Source organism: Cucurbita pepo, chromosome LG10 (assembly GCF_002806865.2).
Source record: "Cucurbita pepo subsp. pepo cultivar mu-cu-16 chromosome LG10, ASM280686v2, whole genome shotgun sequence".
Classification (NCBI taxonomy): domain Eukaryota; kingdom Viridiplantae; phylum Streptophyta; class Magnoliopsida; order Cucurbitales; family Cucurbitaceae; genus Cucurbita; species Cucurbita pepo.
Window position 1 is genome coordinate 492,571 of NC_036647.1, and position 16,191 is coordinate 508,761.

General features: G+C 36.1%; 3 protein-coding genes across 10 annotated transcripts in view; 2 read left to right on the plus strand and 1 right to left on the minus strand.

The window, feature by feature from the left end:
- Positions 1 to 833: 833 nt before the first annotated feature.
- Positions 834 to 8,052, plus strand: LOC111803223 (pentatricopeptide repeat-containing protein At3g04760, chloroplastic-like). 7 transcript variants are annotated; one of them, XM_023687537.1, is made up of 7 exons: positions 834 to 3,542; positions 4,266 to 4,364; positions 4,559 to 4,628; positions 4,938 to 6,077; positions 6,602 to 6,685; positions 7,382 to 7,476; positions 7,902 to 8,052. In XM_023687537.1, exons 1-2 carry the CDS (start codon positions 1,054 to 1,056, stop codon positions 4,354 to 4,356), a joined length of 2,580 nt encoding a protein of 859 aa, XP_023543305.1. In that variant the 5' UTR covers positions 834 to 1,053; the 3' UTR covers positions 4,357 to 4,364; positions 4,559 to 4,628; positions 4,938 to 6,077; positions 6,602 to 6,685; positions 7,382 to 7,476; positions 7,902 to 8,052. The 7 variants fall into 7 exon arrangements, with proteins under 7 accessions (XP_023543305.1, XP_023543303.1, XP_023543306.1 ...); XM_023687535.1 differs by having other exon boundaries at positions 4,266 to 4,728; XM_023687538.1 differs by having other exon boundaries at positions 4,266 to 4,728; positions 6,607 to 6,685.
- A 2,738-nt stretch (positions 8,053 to 10,790) lies between these two features.
- LOC111803227 (putative tyrosine-protein phosphatase auxilin) lies at positions 10,791 to 14,152 on the plus strand. Of its 2 annotated transcripts, XM_023687545.1 has the most exons (7): positions 10,791 to 11,371; positions 11,959 to 12,476; positions 12,562 to 12,629; positions 12,938 to 12,991; positions 13,259 to 13,348; positions 13,460 to 13,636; positions 13,836 to 14,152. In XM_023687545.1, the coding sequence occupies exons 1-7, from the start codon at positions 10,893 to 10,895 to the stop codon at positions 13,875 to 13,877; spliced, it is 1,428 nt and encodes a 475-aa protein (XP_023543313.1). In that variant the 5' UTR covers positions 10,791 to 10,892; the 3' UTR covers positions 13,878 to 14,152. The 2 variants fall into 2 exon arrangements, with proteins under 2 accessions (XP_023543313.1, XP_023543314.1); XM_023687546.1 differs by lacking the exon at positions 12,938 to 12,991.
- A 602-nt stretch (positions 14,153 to 14,754) lies between these two features.
- The window catches only part of LOC111803229 (solanesyl diphosphate synthase 3, chloroplastic/mitochondrial), a 15,414-nt gene continuing 13,977 nt past the window's right edge, over positions 14,755 to 16,191 (minus strand). The window contains exons 11-12 of the mRNA XM_023687548.1: positions 16,008 to 16,106; positions 14,755 to 15,190 (exon numbers count right to left, since the gene is read on the minus strand). Of these exons, the coding sequence (XP_023543316.1) occupies positions 15,011 to 15,190; positions 16,008 to 16,106 (279 nt within the window). The 3' untranslated portion in view covers positions 14,755 to 15,010. The remainder of the gene's footprint in view (positions 15,191 to 16,007; positions 16,107 to 16,191) is intronic.

Here is a 16,191-nt window from a genome sequence, read left to right on the forward strand (position 1 = left end):
TCTACAGTAATTCTATTCTTTTTTCTTCTCTCTACAGTAATACTCGTACAATTTTTACATTGTTAGAACACAAAAGACGAGTTAGACACGAGGATTAAATTACCTGATCGATATGTCACAAAAGGCCATGGTGCTACCGGAACAAGTGCATGAGAAATGTAACCTCAACATTCCGTACATGTACGCTGTGACGCAATATCTACTACTCAAAAGTGTGCATAGATATGAAAATATTATTACTCAACGAGAGAATACAGATTTAAGAATTAGAAAAAGAATTGAGATCGAATCTTCAATCTTCATTGATATTCACAACCTTTAAAATAGGATACAAGATACTAAATAATATCTACAAGGAAAATATAAACATACTAAATCTACTACTATTCAAATTCAACTGATTACGAATATTTAAGATATATTTCCTAACTAATATATTCTTTACGAATATCATATATTCCATAACTAATTCAAACTAAAATAAGTTGCACTAAATTCTGACACGCTGTTTCATCATCTCTATCTACATTGAACATCATCTCCATTTATTTCAGGATCATCGTCTTCATTGGCTAAGCTAGGTATGTATGCTTACCAATCTTGTCTCGAGCGCGCGGGAGATTGTCTTGTCGTACTCTGTACTGGTGTTAATTGAATTAACAGATACCACCGACCAACAAGTTTGTGCTCCAAATCTAATTGATAAAATATTTTACGTTTTATGAGATGGATGGGGAGAGAATAAATAAAACCTTTATTTAAAAAAAAAAAATGACAAATTTCAGAAATGGATATATATATTTTTTATTTTTTTAAAAGTCCATTGTTTGGAATTTCCCAAACTTGCTTAGTGCTAACCATTTAGAACGGAATAGTTGCTTGCTATTGCGGCGGGGAAACCCTGTTTCGCCGCGAAGCCGAAGAACGTCGACGGGGCGGCTAAAGGACTGACTATTTTCCATCTTCGAAGCGGCAGAAAAGAGCGTCTGCAGGACGAATTCGGTAGTCGCTAGTTCATCAATTTCTTCACTGATTTTCCTGCATTGTAATGATATGTTATTCATTTTCAATTACTACTATAGAATAGGAAGAAGGCAAATCAGAGTCCATGAACTGAATTACCTAAATAAGTTTCAGAAAGGGGGTGCCAATTTTGCTTTTGTTGTGAATGGAGTTGTCTATAAATGCTTCGATCGTTTTACTTCACAGCCTATCGCATGTAGTGAAGTTGGCGCATTTTTCTCGTCTTCCTCTTGGAGAGATTCGAGTTTCGGCTGTAGTTCAAGAACTTACTGCAGTGATACTCATGGTAGAAATAATGGGTTGGATGATGCAAATGACGAATTACAGAAAACTGATTTGGAGGATTCCGGAGATTCGAGTTTCTTCGAAAATCCTAATGAGGATTATGAAAAGGATCGGCACTTTCAGTTCGGTGATGATATAGATGCTGAAGAATCTAATGACGAAGAAGATGAAGGTGGGGATGTTGATGATGCCGCTGATATTTTGTGGCCTAATTTGTCAAATAAAAATCATGGACAAGGAAATGATTTCAAAAGAGTTGAAATCGGTGAGGATGTATTTCGATCTCCCTCAGTGAGAGATACTTGTAAACTGATCCAGCTAAGTTCCTCTTGGAATCGGAAGTTTGAAGGGGAATTGAGGCATTTAGTTAGAAGCCTAACTCCCGTGCAGGTATGTGCTGTTTTGCTCTCTCTGGAAGATGAAAGACTTTCTTTGCGCTTCTTCTATTGGGCAGATAGATTGTGGCGGTATAGACATGATTCATCTGTGTACTTAGTGATGCTTGAGATACTGAGTAGGACCAAATTATGTCAAGGTGCTAAACGGGTTCTTCGACTTATGACTCGTAGAGGAATTCAGCTTTGGCCTGAAGCTTTTGGTTTTGTAATGGTGTCATATAGTCGGGCAGGAAGATTGAGGGATGCAATGAAGGTCTTGACCTTGATGCAGAGGGCAGGTGTAGAACCTAATCTGTCTATTTGTAATACTGCAATCCATATTTTGGTGGTGGGCAATGAGTTAAAGAAGGCATTGAGGTTTGCAGAACGTATGGTTCTTATTGGCATTGCTCCAAATGTCGTGACTTATAATTGTTTGATCAAGGGCTATTGTAACACGTATCAGGTTGACCAAGCCATGGAAATGATTGATCAAATGCCATCTAAGGGATGTTCCCCAGATAAAGTTAGTTACTATACTGTCATGGGATGTCTCTGTAGAGACAAAAGGGTGAATGAAATTAGAGAATTGATGAAGAAAATGCAGACGGACAGTAACTTATTACCAGATCATGTTACTTACAATTCTCTAATCCATATGCTTTCCAAGCATGGCCACGGTGATGAGGCTCTAGAGATTCTTAGAGAAGCAGAAGCATTGCGATTTAAGGTTGACAAGGTTGAGTGTAGTGCAATAGTTCATGCATATTGCAGGGAAGGAAAGATTAATAAGGCAAAAGAGCTTGTTGGTGAAATGTTCTCCAACGGCTGTGCTCCAGATGTTGTAACATACACCTCTGTCCTTGATGGGTTTTGTCGCATAGGGAAACTTGATCAAGCAAAAAAGATGATGCAACAGATGTATAAGCATAACTGCAAACCTAATGCTGTAACATATACAACATTGCTAAATGGTCTTTGCCGCAATGGTAGATCCTTAGAAGCTAGAAAGATGATGAATATGAGTGAGGAAGAGTGGTGGACACCTAATGCAATTACTTATAGTGTTGTAGTTCATGGGTTACGTCGGGAAGGGAAATTGAATGAAGCGTGCGATTTAGTCAGGGAGATGATTGGAAAAGGTTTCTTTCCAAATCCAGTTGAAATTAACTTATTGGTGCAATCTCTTTGTCGGGATGGGAAACCACATGAAGCTAATCAGTTACTGAAGGAGTGCATGAACAAGGGTTGTGCTGTTAATGTAGTCAATTTCACCACTGTCATTCATGGATACTGTCAGAAAGATGATTTGGAAGCAGCACTGTCATTGTTAGATGATATGTACCTTTGCAACAAGCACCCTGATACCGTGACATACACAACTTTAATTGATGCACTGGGCAAGACTGGCCGTATAGAAGAAGCCACAGAATTTACAATGAAGATGCTGAGGCAAGGGTTGGTTCCTTCTCCTGTTACATACAGATCTGTCATCCACCAGTATTGTCGAAAAGGCCGGGTGGAAGATTTGTTGAAGTTATTGACGAAGATGCTTGCAAAAAGCAGATTTCAAACAGCATATAATTTAGTAATTGAGAAACTATGTAAATTTGGATACCTTGAGGAGGCCAACAGCCTTTTAGGTGAGGTTTTGAGAACAGCTTCAAGAACTGATGCTAAAACTTGTCATGTGCTTATGGAGAGTTATTTAAGTGCTGGAATTCCTATGTCAGCATATAAAGTTGCTTGTCGAATGTTCAATAGAAACCTACTTCCTGATTTAAAGTTATGTGAGAAGGTTAGCAAGAGACTTCTCATAGAAGGAAATTTGGAGGAGGCCGATAGGCTTATATTAAGGTTTGTTGAGCGTGGTTGTGTTTCATCTCAAAATCAAAAGCATTTGCAGGACTGAGATTTCTATTACTCTATTATGGTTGACTTCACATGAACACAATCTTTCTATATTGTGAGCTGCATAAATCTGCTTCCAGGGTTCAGATTCATTTGCTTTGTTGTGGGTTTTTTCTGATAAGTTTTGCATTGTGTTAGCCCAGGTGAATATTCAGAATAGTTGGATGCATCATGTATTTCTCTTGTAATCTTGTGAGGATGTCAGCTTTTATAATCACCGTGGTTGCTCCCAGAGGCTAGTTGCCCACGCATATTCTTTAGTTTATTCAAATCTTTATAGCTATTCCTTAGGACATTAATATCCTATGGGTTTTTACCAAGCCCTAATTACTGCAGAGCTAGGTAATAGTCCTCTGGAATTTATTTAGAGTATATCCGATCCAGTTTATCCTAATACACGCATGACTTAACAACGAATGAAGGTAGAAAGAATGTAAGGAAGATACCTGCTGCTTTAAGGATTTCAATATCAAGTCAGTGTAATAGCAGGCATACTTGCATAAAGTTGGCAGAATAATAAATAATGCAGCCTGCTCAGATATTTCTTGATAGGGTTTGAGTCAGAATGTACTCGGTTAAATTATTTGTTTCTTTTGTTTTACGATAAATTTTGCCACAATTTTGCCGTTTGAATCTTGTGCTGTTTCTCTTTTGTTGCGTCTGCAACAGGCTGGAAAGAAGATCTTCGCTGTTCCATTTTCTTTTGGCCCTTCTCTGGGTCCTTGTGACCCACTGCCCACGTCTTGCCCACATCTCCTGAATAAAGTGGTTGGTCCAATAGGATCAAGTTTGTCTTTTGATACAATTGCTTGTGATAATTCCAATGTAAAAGGGAAAAGAAAATCATTAATGCTATAACTACCTGTTGTTGTGACGTCGACTGCTATAAGTACGGGTTTAAGCTTAAACATTAACTGCTGTGGGACTTCTTTTTAATGACTTTTTTCTTCTCTAAATGCTAGGTTGGGTACTAGAGTGCTCTTTTGAAAGATCCCTAATGTTGGTTGGGGGCCATGAGATCATTGGTGACGGGTGAGGAGTTTTCCTTTTCTAATGTAATCAGACAGTATGTCCACTAGGCCGCTATTTTGGTTCATAGAAAGGCAGCCAGGTGCTTCACAAATATTTAAAGGTGTGGAGATGGAGGACAAAGTTGTAAAAAAGTGATTGAATATAACTCTGGAGATACTTTCTGTCTCTTCCTCTAATCACCAAATTTAATGGTTTAAACCCTTTAGTTAAGGCACTAAACTGCATTACAACAGAAAATGCTTCAGTTCATTTACTCATCGTGGACATCTTGGTTAAAACAGAAAGACCTACTAATGGTTTCTTTTGCAGGTGAGAAACTGGAAATGATCTCAGTCCAGAAGAGCATGTAGGAATATTGGTTGTTACCCTTTCTGCGCTTGTCTCCCATGTCATTGTTATACCTCTATGCAAACAAAATAACATTATCCCAGTCATAAAATTCTCATCTATCATGTTCACAAGTTAACGGTAAGTGCATATGAATTGTCAGTAAGTCCCGTCAGTTTCTTCTTCAGCAACGGATTTTTAGTTTCTAATTCTACAAGGTGAATTTTTATTTTCCTGGTGGGTATGCCATGGAGGGCTTAATACGGTTGTTGGCTACAAAAGCGTTGTCAGCATATGGCTCTTGCCTTGTTGGTATCTGTTCGGTGGAAAATCAAAGTATCTCAAGACCATTTACTGTTCTTGTGCTTATTCAGGAAGAAGTTATTTAGAATACACCTCCTATGCTTCAATCTTTGCTTACGTTTTATTCTTTTCGCCCAAGGATAATATGATGCAATTATTGAGGGGACAAGGAAAAGCTAAGATCATTCGAGTTTATGTGATTGAATCAATTTCTTGGATTCTTTGCTTGGAGAGAAACCGTCAAAATTTACATTGACGGGGAAGAACTTGGAAAGTTATGTCCCTAATCAAATGCATATGATTTGATGATTTATTATGTTCAATATTACACTATTATTAGTAGTAATTAATTTCCATGGGAGTTCATTCTGTAAGCTCCTGATGTGGAAGTGTAGTTTTTTTCACTTAGCCTTTGAATACCTCAATGAAAAGGAGGAAAAGAAAAAAGAGATTGGCTATTATGGAGAATATCACAACTTGTACCAATGATAACTTGTGCTGATTTGTGTTCTGGAATTTAGCTTTGCATTAGTATACCTTTTGATTGGTCTTCATAGAAGTTGACCAGAGTTTGATCTTAGACTACCATCACGTCATCATCATTTTTTTTTTTAAAATAAAAGATTGTTATTTATGTATTTTATTATGCTTAGAGTCTACTCTTGAAAGGCATATGATACTGAATTAAGCTCGTTTTTCTTTATATCAGGTGTAACAGAAATAACGCCCTACTCTCCTGGTGATTCCACTCTCCAGCAAACAAGACAAACTTCTTACTTCAAAAAGCATAGGGAGCAGCATGAGTCATCAAAGATAATGGTATGGCTGTCATTATTGCTTATTCTCTACAATGTTTCTGAAACACCCTTTGCAATCATATCAGCCAAATCTTTACAATCCTGAAACATCTTTAGAGTGTACTGTACTTTTTTTTCTTTCCTTATGGCAGATTCTCATTCTCATGAAATGAACAATATCCTCTCACTTCCTTTCATTCGGATGTCTGAATATAAAATTGATATGAATTCGGTTGCCTTCGAACTGAGCTGAGATCAACAGAATTCTTTTTATGGTTTCCTTGAATGCATTATCAATATGGCAGTAGATAAGATTGGAAGTCTAGAGTGATTTCTTTGGCAGAGGTTCCAAAAGTCCACGTTCCTCTTGTGGAAGATAAATTGCAAGTCTATGAATGATAGTCTATAATTACTAGGTTTGGGATTGTCTATTGGTTGAGGCACAACTGACAATGACTTTATTGACTCTGTTTTGTTATTTCTGCTACATATTCTATTCCCTTTTGAAAAAGCTGAGCCTTGTGACAAATATTTGCAAATTGGTAGGCCAGGTGTCTCTATTTTTCTTGTATTATGAGGAATTGAAGTGCTGCAACAACTGGACTGGAAGGGCAAGTTCTGGCATTCAAGGTATCAAAATTATANAAAAAAAAAAAAAAAAAAAAAAAAAAAAAGAAGAAGATAAATGAATCAAGTCAAGTCCAACTGTCAAAAATAAAAGTCTTCCGTGTTTTTCCCCTTCTTTTTCTCCAATCAAAGTCTAATCAAGTCATTCTCTTCAGTCCTAGTAATTCCTAGCTAATCAGGAGCTTGAATCTACTGTTTTTTTTTATCCCGCTCTCTCTAAACTTAAGCATTCCCTTTTTTCTCTCCTCTTTTCTAGTTTTTATCATACAGAAAGCAAGATATGTTTCAATGTTATACGCTTGATTTGGCTTAAAACACCTTGTATTTCTCCCACATGCTCTTGGCTGTAGACTGAAAACTTGGCCATTTTTACACCCCAAAATCTGATTATGGAAGGAAAATGAGAAAAAATAAAAGGAGAGATTTTGTTAAAAGCAGTTGATTCTATTTGCTCCCTCAGAAGAATGAGGATCATCCAAATAGCCCATAAAGATTTGTTATCTTTTGCTACATGATTACCATTTGGATTGGTAAGTATTTTATTAACAGATGTTCCCTATTCCCACTGCATTTTCTAGACCCATCACAGAGATCGAGACCCTGTTTAGTCGCTAGTTGAGCTAAAGTAGTACTTTGTTTATTGCATTATCTCTATCTTTTTATTAACCATGTGCTCCTCTTTTCTTGTTTGCAACGCAGCCACACACATACATATATCATATGTCCCAACGTTAACTTTTTCAACAGCAAAACCTTTTCTCAAGCTGTGAACATGAGAGCCACAAAATCCAAAGGTCAGGCCTTTTCTAAACTCCATATGGTACTTGTAATAATACCTAGATGCTTCTTTTAGAAATAATGTTTAAAAACTATCCTCCATTTTTAAATATAGAGAATCTCTTTTGACAGTGACAACTTAGCCTTGCTATTTCTCAAATTTTGTCTCTAAGTTTTTGCAGTCCTTGCAACCGAGAAAGGTTAAAGTAAGGATAACGTGTAACTTTATGAGGTGTTCTGGTAGTATAGGAGCATTTGTAACGGATGGAAAATATGAAAAATATACCGACATAGCTAACATGACGTTTTAAAAAAAGAAAAAAGATCGTGTTAAAGTGGGTTATGAACAATACGATTGAACAATGATGCTAGAGAATTCATGAAATAGTGTTGAAAGATATTTTTGTGATTTAAAATCTTCGTGATATTATTTATTTTGTAGGTATCAGTAATGCATAGATTGAAAGAGGAATGATTATATGATTTGTTGTAAAGTTTGTAAAGAAAGGGAGAGTTTTGAGGCAAATGAATGTATAAAAGCACGCAATGTCTGCTATGAAGGTATCATGATGCACTCTTGGTCTCGCCTCCCACTTTTAACATCTTCTCACTTCCACCCAATTCTCTATTCCAACCAATCCCCTTCCTTAATAGCTGCAATCATTTTGATCACTATCAATCCATATTTCTACTGATGTGATCCATATTACTTAAATGAACAACTCTCGGTTTGGAAACAAAGTTCTTAAGTTTACTATAAATATGAAAATGTTAAAAACATGGTTATTCTCGGGAGAGTCGCATCAAAGACATTTTTATACGAGAACAATTTGGTTCTTCATTTTTAATATTAGGATCAGTCAGCATGTTTAAGAAGGATAAAAGTATTTGTGATATTATCTCCTTGGATTAGAAATATAATAGACAAAATTGATGGGATGAAGATAAGGAGTGATTTCATTGTTATAAACAAACCATCGGTAATGATAGGTTACATTTACAATTTCTTTGATAGTTTTCAAACCTCGTAATCATGCATAAATTGAATAGATGGATGAATGGTATCTAATATTTATACTCGTTACAATAAAAGTGTCGAAGAATTTGTAGTAACAAATTAGGGATTTTTTCATCTATAATATCTACCAAATTAAGTATAATTAAACTAGTTAAGATATATTCTCGAATAAAAATGAGTAAGATGCTTGAATTCTTACCCCACATATGCGAGATAGTATGTGCATCCTCCTTAAGATCGAATTATGAAATGATACTATTGTCGATTAAAAAAATGGGAGTATATGAGAGAAAATGATTTGTGTTTATCTTAGTTAAAGTTGGTGTCACGTTTTCATAAAATCCTATGGTCTTTCTTCTTCTTCATATAAGAAAATTGAAAAAATGTTGATGTTGATGTCAAGATCTCAAATTCATAAAAATGGTATTAATATTTATAAAAAAAATAATAATAATTAGAACAAAAATTTATTTAACTCAATAAATAAATAATTGACACTTTATTAATGCATTTGAATGTGACATTTATTGTTATATATATTAATACGAGAGATATAATAATCTTGTGGTTCAAAATAAAGCATCTTAATGATAACTCATTCCCATCCACGTGGAATGATTTTGAATTATAAAATAAAGAATCTATAATGTGATATGTTGAATATATACTCTGACATAGGAAAAAAAGACTTTCGATCAGAATTTGTTCTACACATCATCGTTATTTTCATATATATATATATAAAAGAAAGCATCGTCTTAACCGTTAAACTATGTTTATGTTGGTGTGACTATCAGATACATAATAAAATAAAATAAAAAAAAAAAAAAAAAACTTACAAAATGGTTTTTGATCGACTATGTACCCAACATGATCATAATATCAATATGAAACTTGACCAAAAAGTCAGAGATTCGAATCTTCGGTTCAACATGTTAGGTTGTCTACAAGCACTTGGCTGCCCACTTTTTGTAGTGTTGTTTTGTTTCTTTCATTTGTTTCCTTCTTCATTTACACCGTTCTTCCATTCTTGTGGCCCAATTTCTTCCTCTCTTGGAACTTATCAACCTCACAATATTGAAAGGAAAGAATAAATGGGCTTTTAATTTAATAAATTTATTTAAAATATCTTATTTAAATCAACGATTTTCGTATTTTTTTTAACGTGGTTCTTGTTCAAACTCGATAAGCGGCAAATTAGGGGAGGTAGAAGGTATTATCATTTGGCATAGTCAAGTGAGACATCATCAACACCTTCATTTCTTGATATTGTAGTGTCGTTGTCGTAATTGTTATTGTTGTTGTCATTGTCGTTTATTATCCGTTAGGGTTATTGTCATTGTCATTTTGGCATCATCCTTAATGACCAAAATGACTGTAAACAGCTGAAATCATTTCAAAATCAACAAAAAGTACTATGAACAGGGAAAAAAAAAAAAAAGTAACAAATTGTAAGATCCCAGTTCAGTAAGAGAGGGGAACGAAACATTTAAAAAACTTGAAATTTTGAAAGGAAAAATCTAAAAAGGACAATAACTACTAGCAATGGCTTGGGCTGCTACAAATGATATCAATATACATTGTTTATAAGGATGTAAAACTTGAGGGGAAGTCAGAAATGGAAGCAGCCACTCTGAATTTAAAAAAAAAACAAAATTTTTTAAATAGAAATATTATTCAAAATTTTACAACAGAATATAAAATAAACACGAGTGATTTAACGAGCAGGAGATAGGTATGAAATGGATAAGGTTAAAGGTTGCATTTTTATGTGTTGTATTAATGTATTGCCCCACAAACATAAAGATATTTGTAAATTAAATGAGGATTGAGATAGGAAACATGATAGAATATGTTTCCTCAATAGTTAAATATATTTTTGTATAATTTTAATTTTTTTTAATTGACTCATTTTTTATCTTCCTAAAAAAAAAAAAAGTTTGAAAAAATATAGATTTATTAGATATATTTTAAAATTGAATTTGATAAATATAATAAATACTTTTTAAATTTTATATATAAAATTAATGTTTATAAATATAATAAATATTTTTTAAATTTTAGAAACCTGTTAAATGCGGACATAAAAGTTTTGGAACTATAATTTAATTGGCATGATAAATGAATTGACATTATAATATAGTTATTTATTGAACCAATATAATTAATTAATTATTTATTTTTTTAATAAAAAAAAAGAATATAATTCCTTAAATTAACTAATTATAGGAACTGAATGTTGTATAAAGAGGTGGAAATGATCACTTTTTGAAAAGCTTTTTTTTTTTTTTTTTTTTTTTTTAATTTGTTTAATTTTTTTTTTTTTCTTTTTCCCATCTCTCCTCAGTATATAAACTTCGCACACTTTGTTGGCACAGTGTATCCCGGCAACTAAGCCTCCTTATCGACGGTGAAATGGACGAGTCTTGGAGAATGAGGATGGGGGTGCCGGACCTCCCTCGGCGGCGATCGGCTGAGGGACCGTCGATTCGGTCCTTTTCCAAAGGTGCCGGACCTAAGAACCACGAAGACTTCTCCGACGTCTTTGGCGGTCCGCCGCGGAGTGTCCTATCGCGGCAATTCTCCGGGGAAGTTAGAAACAAGCAGTTCGACTTCTTCTACGAAGAAATGTTCCGACCTCCGGAATGTTTCACTTCGGCAAAGAATGCCGGTCGGAACTTGCCGGTTTTCAGGATTCCGGCGGGAGGCGAGGGGTTTTACAATGATATATTTGGATCCGATCAAGAGCGGCGATCGAGAGACAGGTCGAGGCAGAACTCGAAGGGGAAGTCAAAATCAAACTCGTCGTCGGTGTTGAGCTCCGAGGAGGCGAGCCCTTTCCGGCATGTAATCGGTGACGACGTCGTGTTATCCTCCTTCGCTGCGAAGCTCAGGTATGCAGCGTCTAGCGACTCGGTATCGGTTTTCCTACCTAACTTCAATTAATTTGACGATTTTACCCCTATCAGTATTGGTTTGGTTTTAGCGGGTTTATGGGGTAGTGGACAAATATAAGTTTAAGGGTTCGTCGTCTTCTTGTGTTTCAAAGCTCCTCCGAAACTGATTGCTATTTTGTCTGGAGGCTGGAGATTTACACTTGATTTCTGAAAAGGTGCATATTATTTACATTTGATTGTGGTTCAGAATATATGATCGGTTCTTTATCCTGCTGAAACTCAGGCCAATTTTCAGCATGTAGTGGGAGATTTTTGTTATCTGGGTTAGATATTGATGTTCCACTTCTCTGCAAAATATTTATACATACAAGCAACGAGACGAACAACAAAATCAACCTTGGGAAGATGGTGTTTTTGTTTTATTATTACCCTTTTGTTGTGATCTCTATCTTAAGTTGAAATTTCGAACCAATTTCAGTCTTTAGTTTATTAGCTTTGCAACATTATCTGAATGTTTTTGTTATGAGTTTCATAAAATCAAGCTACTATTGATTTCTAGCTATCATTGTTTTTGGTTGCATCAGGCCTATCCATATCCCAACAAAATGGAGCTCATCAAAGATGAAGCCTGAGGAGCATCAAAAGAAACAAGGGATGTCGTTCTTTTCATTCAACCGTTCTGCCTCCATGGAAAACCAGTACGTTGATAATGAGGTCAAGGAACCTTTCAGGAGCTCCTATTGTGGGTTCCCTCAGCCGATGTCATCTCCAGAAACTATTAGCCTTGAACCAACTTCATACAGGAGCATGAAAGTATCAATGGATGATTTAGAACCTAATTCCCCGTCATCTTTAATGTCTTCATTGTGCCAGGAGTCAGAAGCCAAACCTGATGTTCAAGTAAATGTGTTATCAGAAGAAGAGGACGAAGTAATGAGCTCTTATGTCATTGAGATTGGTTCTGATAATAGAGAGGGGACAAACGAAGCAGTTGCACTTGACGAAGTGATTGCTTGGGCAAAAGAAAAGTTTAATACACAGACTTCTGAGACCGATTTGAGCACAAGACTGAATGATAGTGAACAATTTGTTGAAACAGAAGGTACGTTAGCCATTTCTTTGTTTGACTAACAATCGTTCTTTATCGGAGATCATCGCTTAATTTTTTCTTCGGTAATATCTTGCAGGACGATCTGCTTCATGTGAATTTTCTGGTGAACAGTTGGGGGTTCATGATATAACACGATCTTCAGAGGTAAGCCATTGTTTTCTCAAAATTTTACCGTTCTAATGCCAATAGGAAATCATTTGTCGAGATCATCTAGAGAGAGGTTTGGGTGCTGGATTTCCTTTCCGTAAATCTCAAAGATTAACAATTCTTTCTAGACTAGATTCTCCAACAATCATTGTACCAATTTAAATGACTTCCGGTTTTCACTATTTTTGTATTTTCAATGAGTGAATCCCTACCCTACAAAATGAAGGGCAATTTTTGTTTCATTTGCTAATAAGGTTACTATTTCAACTTTTTGACATTTCCTGTATATTATATCTTCTTTAAAGGTAGAAGAGAGAATTTGGTCAGCTGAAGAGGAAAAGACAGAGTCTGAAAAAGATGTAAGCTCCTGATATAAATGAAACTAAAATGAATTTGTGCTTAGGGTATGAAAAGGTTCATAGCCTTGGAATAATTCAATTCCAAGACGAAAGAAGCCAGAATCAGTTTTCTTTATGGGTTGAACTTTAACTAGAAGTTGTTCTGTTCCTTTTATGATTTCAAATTATCTACATCCCTTGGTTTGCATTACTGCTTACAGTTTCTTTGCACAGTCCCTTTGCTAAGGGAGAAGATTTTGATAAGTAATTATGCTGTGAAAATTTCAGATGGAAATGGAAGATATAGATGAAGATATAAAGTTATGGTCATCCGGCAAGGAAACCAACATCCGGCTGCTACTTTCAACACTCCATCATGTAAGAAATATTCAAGTGAAATCATGCCCCCCACCCCCCCAATATTCTTGAGCCCTGCAACGACATAAAGTTGGCAAGTTGACAGTATACTTTTTCTTACAAATGATTCAGATTCTATGGCCCAGGAGTGGCTGGCATGTAACTCCACTTACAAGCCTTATGGAGGGTTCACAGGTGAAGAAAGCTTATCAGAAGGCAAGACTATGCCTCCATCCAGACAAGCTGCAGCAGAGAGGAGCAACAAACATGCAAAAATATGTCGCTGAAAAGGCTTTCACTGTCCTCCAGGTAACTCTTTCTCCGTAATCACTGAACCACCTATATCAATTTAGGAAACCAGCATGAATCAAGTTTCAAACTAAATTAGTTTTGCAAGAAGTAATAATAATAAAGAAGCTAGGTCGTTATGTTTTTCTTCAAAACATTGCAACAAAAGTTTGCGATGGGTTAATTATGCAGTCGAACTTATTTTTTGTCACAATCATAGGAAGCATGGACAGCCTTCATTTCCCAAGATGCATTCTTTTGACAAATGCACAACAAGGGAACCTTCGAAACTTGGTTTACTGCAAGTTATAACTACGACAAAATCAGTAGCTGAAATGCCCATGTTTGGCTCGATGGATTAAAGTCGTTTTGCTTGCAAGATTCGTACACGTTCTTTTGGATGATTAAAGAATATGAGATGAGAATATCGTGGACAATCGCCTCTTGGTGTACTATCTGTATCTGTATGTATGTAAATTTTGAAGGTGAAATATAATTTGTTCTTTATTTAGTTCTCTTCAACTGGAAAGAAATTAATGAATGTTGCAGTACAGGAAACAGAGCCAATATAGCAACCTTTTTGGTCCCTTTAGAAGAACGAGGCAACAAGGCTGATCTTGGTTCTCTGAGATTCATGTCGAGTTATAATAGCTACCATAAACAAGTTCAGATTATATATCAAGCAGGCTGTGGTTACCCTTGAATAATGGAAATCATACAAACACTATTCGATTATTGAACTCTTAAAACATGTTGAACCAAACAATATAAACCCTAAAATCAAGAATCAAGAACTCGAATTTAACCAAGCAGTAGAAGCTAGTAAAAATTTAAATTTGATGAAAGGGTAGCTGCCTCCCAGGTCTCGTCCCAAGCTGAAACAACCTTTTCATTCATAAACAAAAAAGGAACACAGGCGTTGAAGGAATCTATGGGGTAACGAGATTCAGCATCATTCTCCAAACCCAACGAAGAAGAAAATGCCGGCCTCCAGACGAAAACAAAGCAAATGGAGAACAGCAAAGATGAATCCACAGGGAAATCTCCTTGATACGTAAAGTGAACCCTTAATCTAAGATGGTAATTTTAGACCCCTGGAAATGGAAACCAAGTCCTGACGTGTGGGAAGTTTTCAACGATAAAAACAAAGGGTACAGGAGATGATTGGAAATGGTGCATCAGTATAGAATTACAAAACAAAATTCTGGGTCGGTTCATGCTCCACATTTTAATTTACACAATAGGGAGAGGTATAAATATGTTTTGTGAGGAATTCCTGACATCAAAAGCTGATAAATTAAAAGAATATTGATGGAAAAATTTTTTAGGGAAATTTGCCCCTCTGAATGGAAAAGATATAGTTCCAACTATGGTGGTGTACACTACTTGGATTTCTCACTTCGTTCTTGTAATGACTCTTCGAGTGAGATCTACAAGTGCCCTTCTCGACTTCCTCACATCTTCGTCGTCGTTCTCAGGTAGAGAATCAATAGCTTCTGCAGCCAGATTGGCATGTTTTTCTGCTAGCTCTTTTGCACGTTGAATTCCACGGCTCTTACCAAGGTACTCCATTGCCTACATTGTTAACAAACCAATCAGGTTCCAATATATACTCGTTAATCCATTCAAGTAAATGAAGCAGGCATACAGCAGAGAATATCATAATGTTCAATGTATGGGAGTATGGGCATGCAACGGTACGAGAGAATGGAGAGTGGTGCATGAGAAGGGAAAGGTGACACTTTGTGCTGGGGCTCGGGCTCTCGGAAGCCTATAGCTTCTGCTTCTGAAGGGCAGGGGCCTCATACAAGTAAAGGACCCCTCTAAGGCCTTAAGTAAGTATGGCCCACAAACAACCAGGAACTGATAAGATCCTTGTATTATAATATCAATCAAATCTCTAAAAGAGCCCAAGTAGGATTGGAAGAACTTCATGTGGACTCTAAACTTGGACGAAGAAACTGCTGAGAAAATTTGCAGTACTTGCAAAAAAAAAAAAGCTCTATCAAGAGTTAAAGGCCTAGTTGTCTACCACCAAAACACCAACTGCAATTGCCACAAAGCCAAGGATTCTTCATAGTCAAAAGTTCTTGATGGTGATAGAAATAAGACAANGGGGGGGGGGGGGGGGGGGGGGGGGGGGGGGGGGGTGCGATTTGAGACACATGGAAGACAGGATTCCGAGCTGTATAATATGTACCAATCCAGTTGTAAGGAGATGGAAATAGAATGTATTCTGTACTTAAATCACAGCCACCAAGGTTATCTTTGGCTCGTTTGAGCATGAGGCATTTATTAAGTGTTTGGAAGGATGGTGAGATAATTAAAAACATGTGAAAACAGATTTGATAAATAAGAAATGATACAGAGAACATATATGTTACATGCATACATTATCAACGTTTTCAGGATTGTCAAAACCACGTTCCACAACCGTACGCAACTGGGGAAACTCTTCCATGGCAAATAATAATGGAGCTGTGATGATTCCCTGTACAAAATTGCCACGTTTAGAATAAGTAAAACAACATGAAGGATCCGAATCTTGCATTTAGAAATCAAGGGGGTGGGGGGGG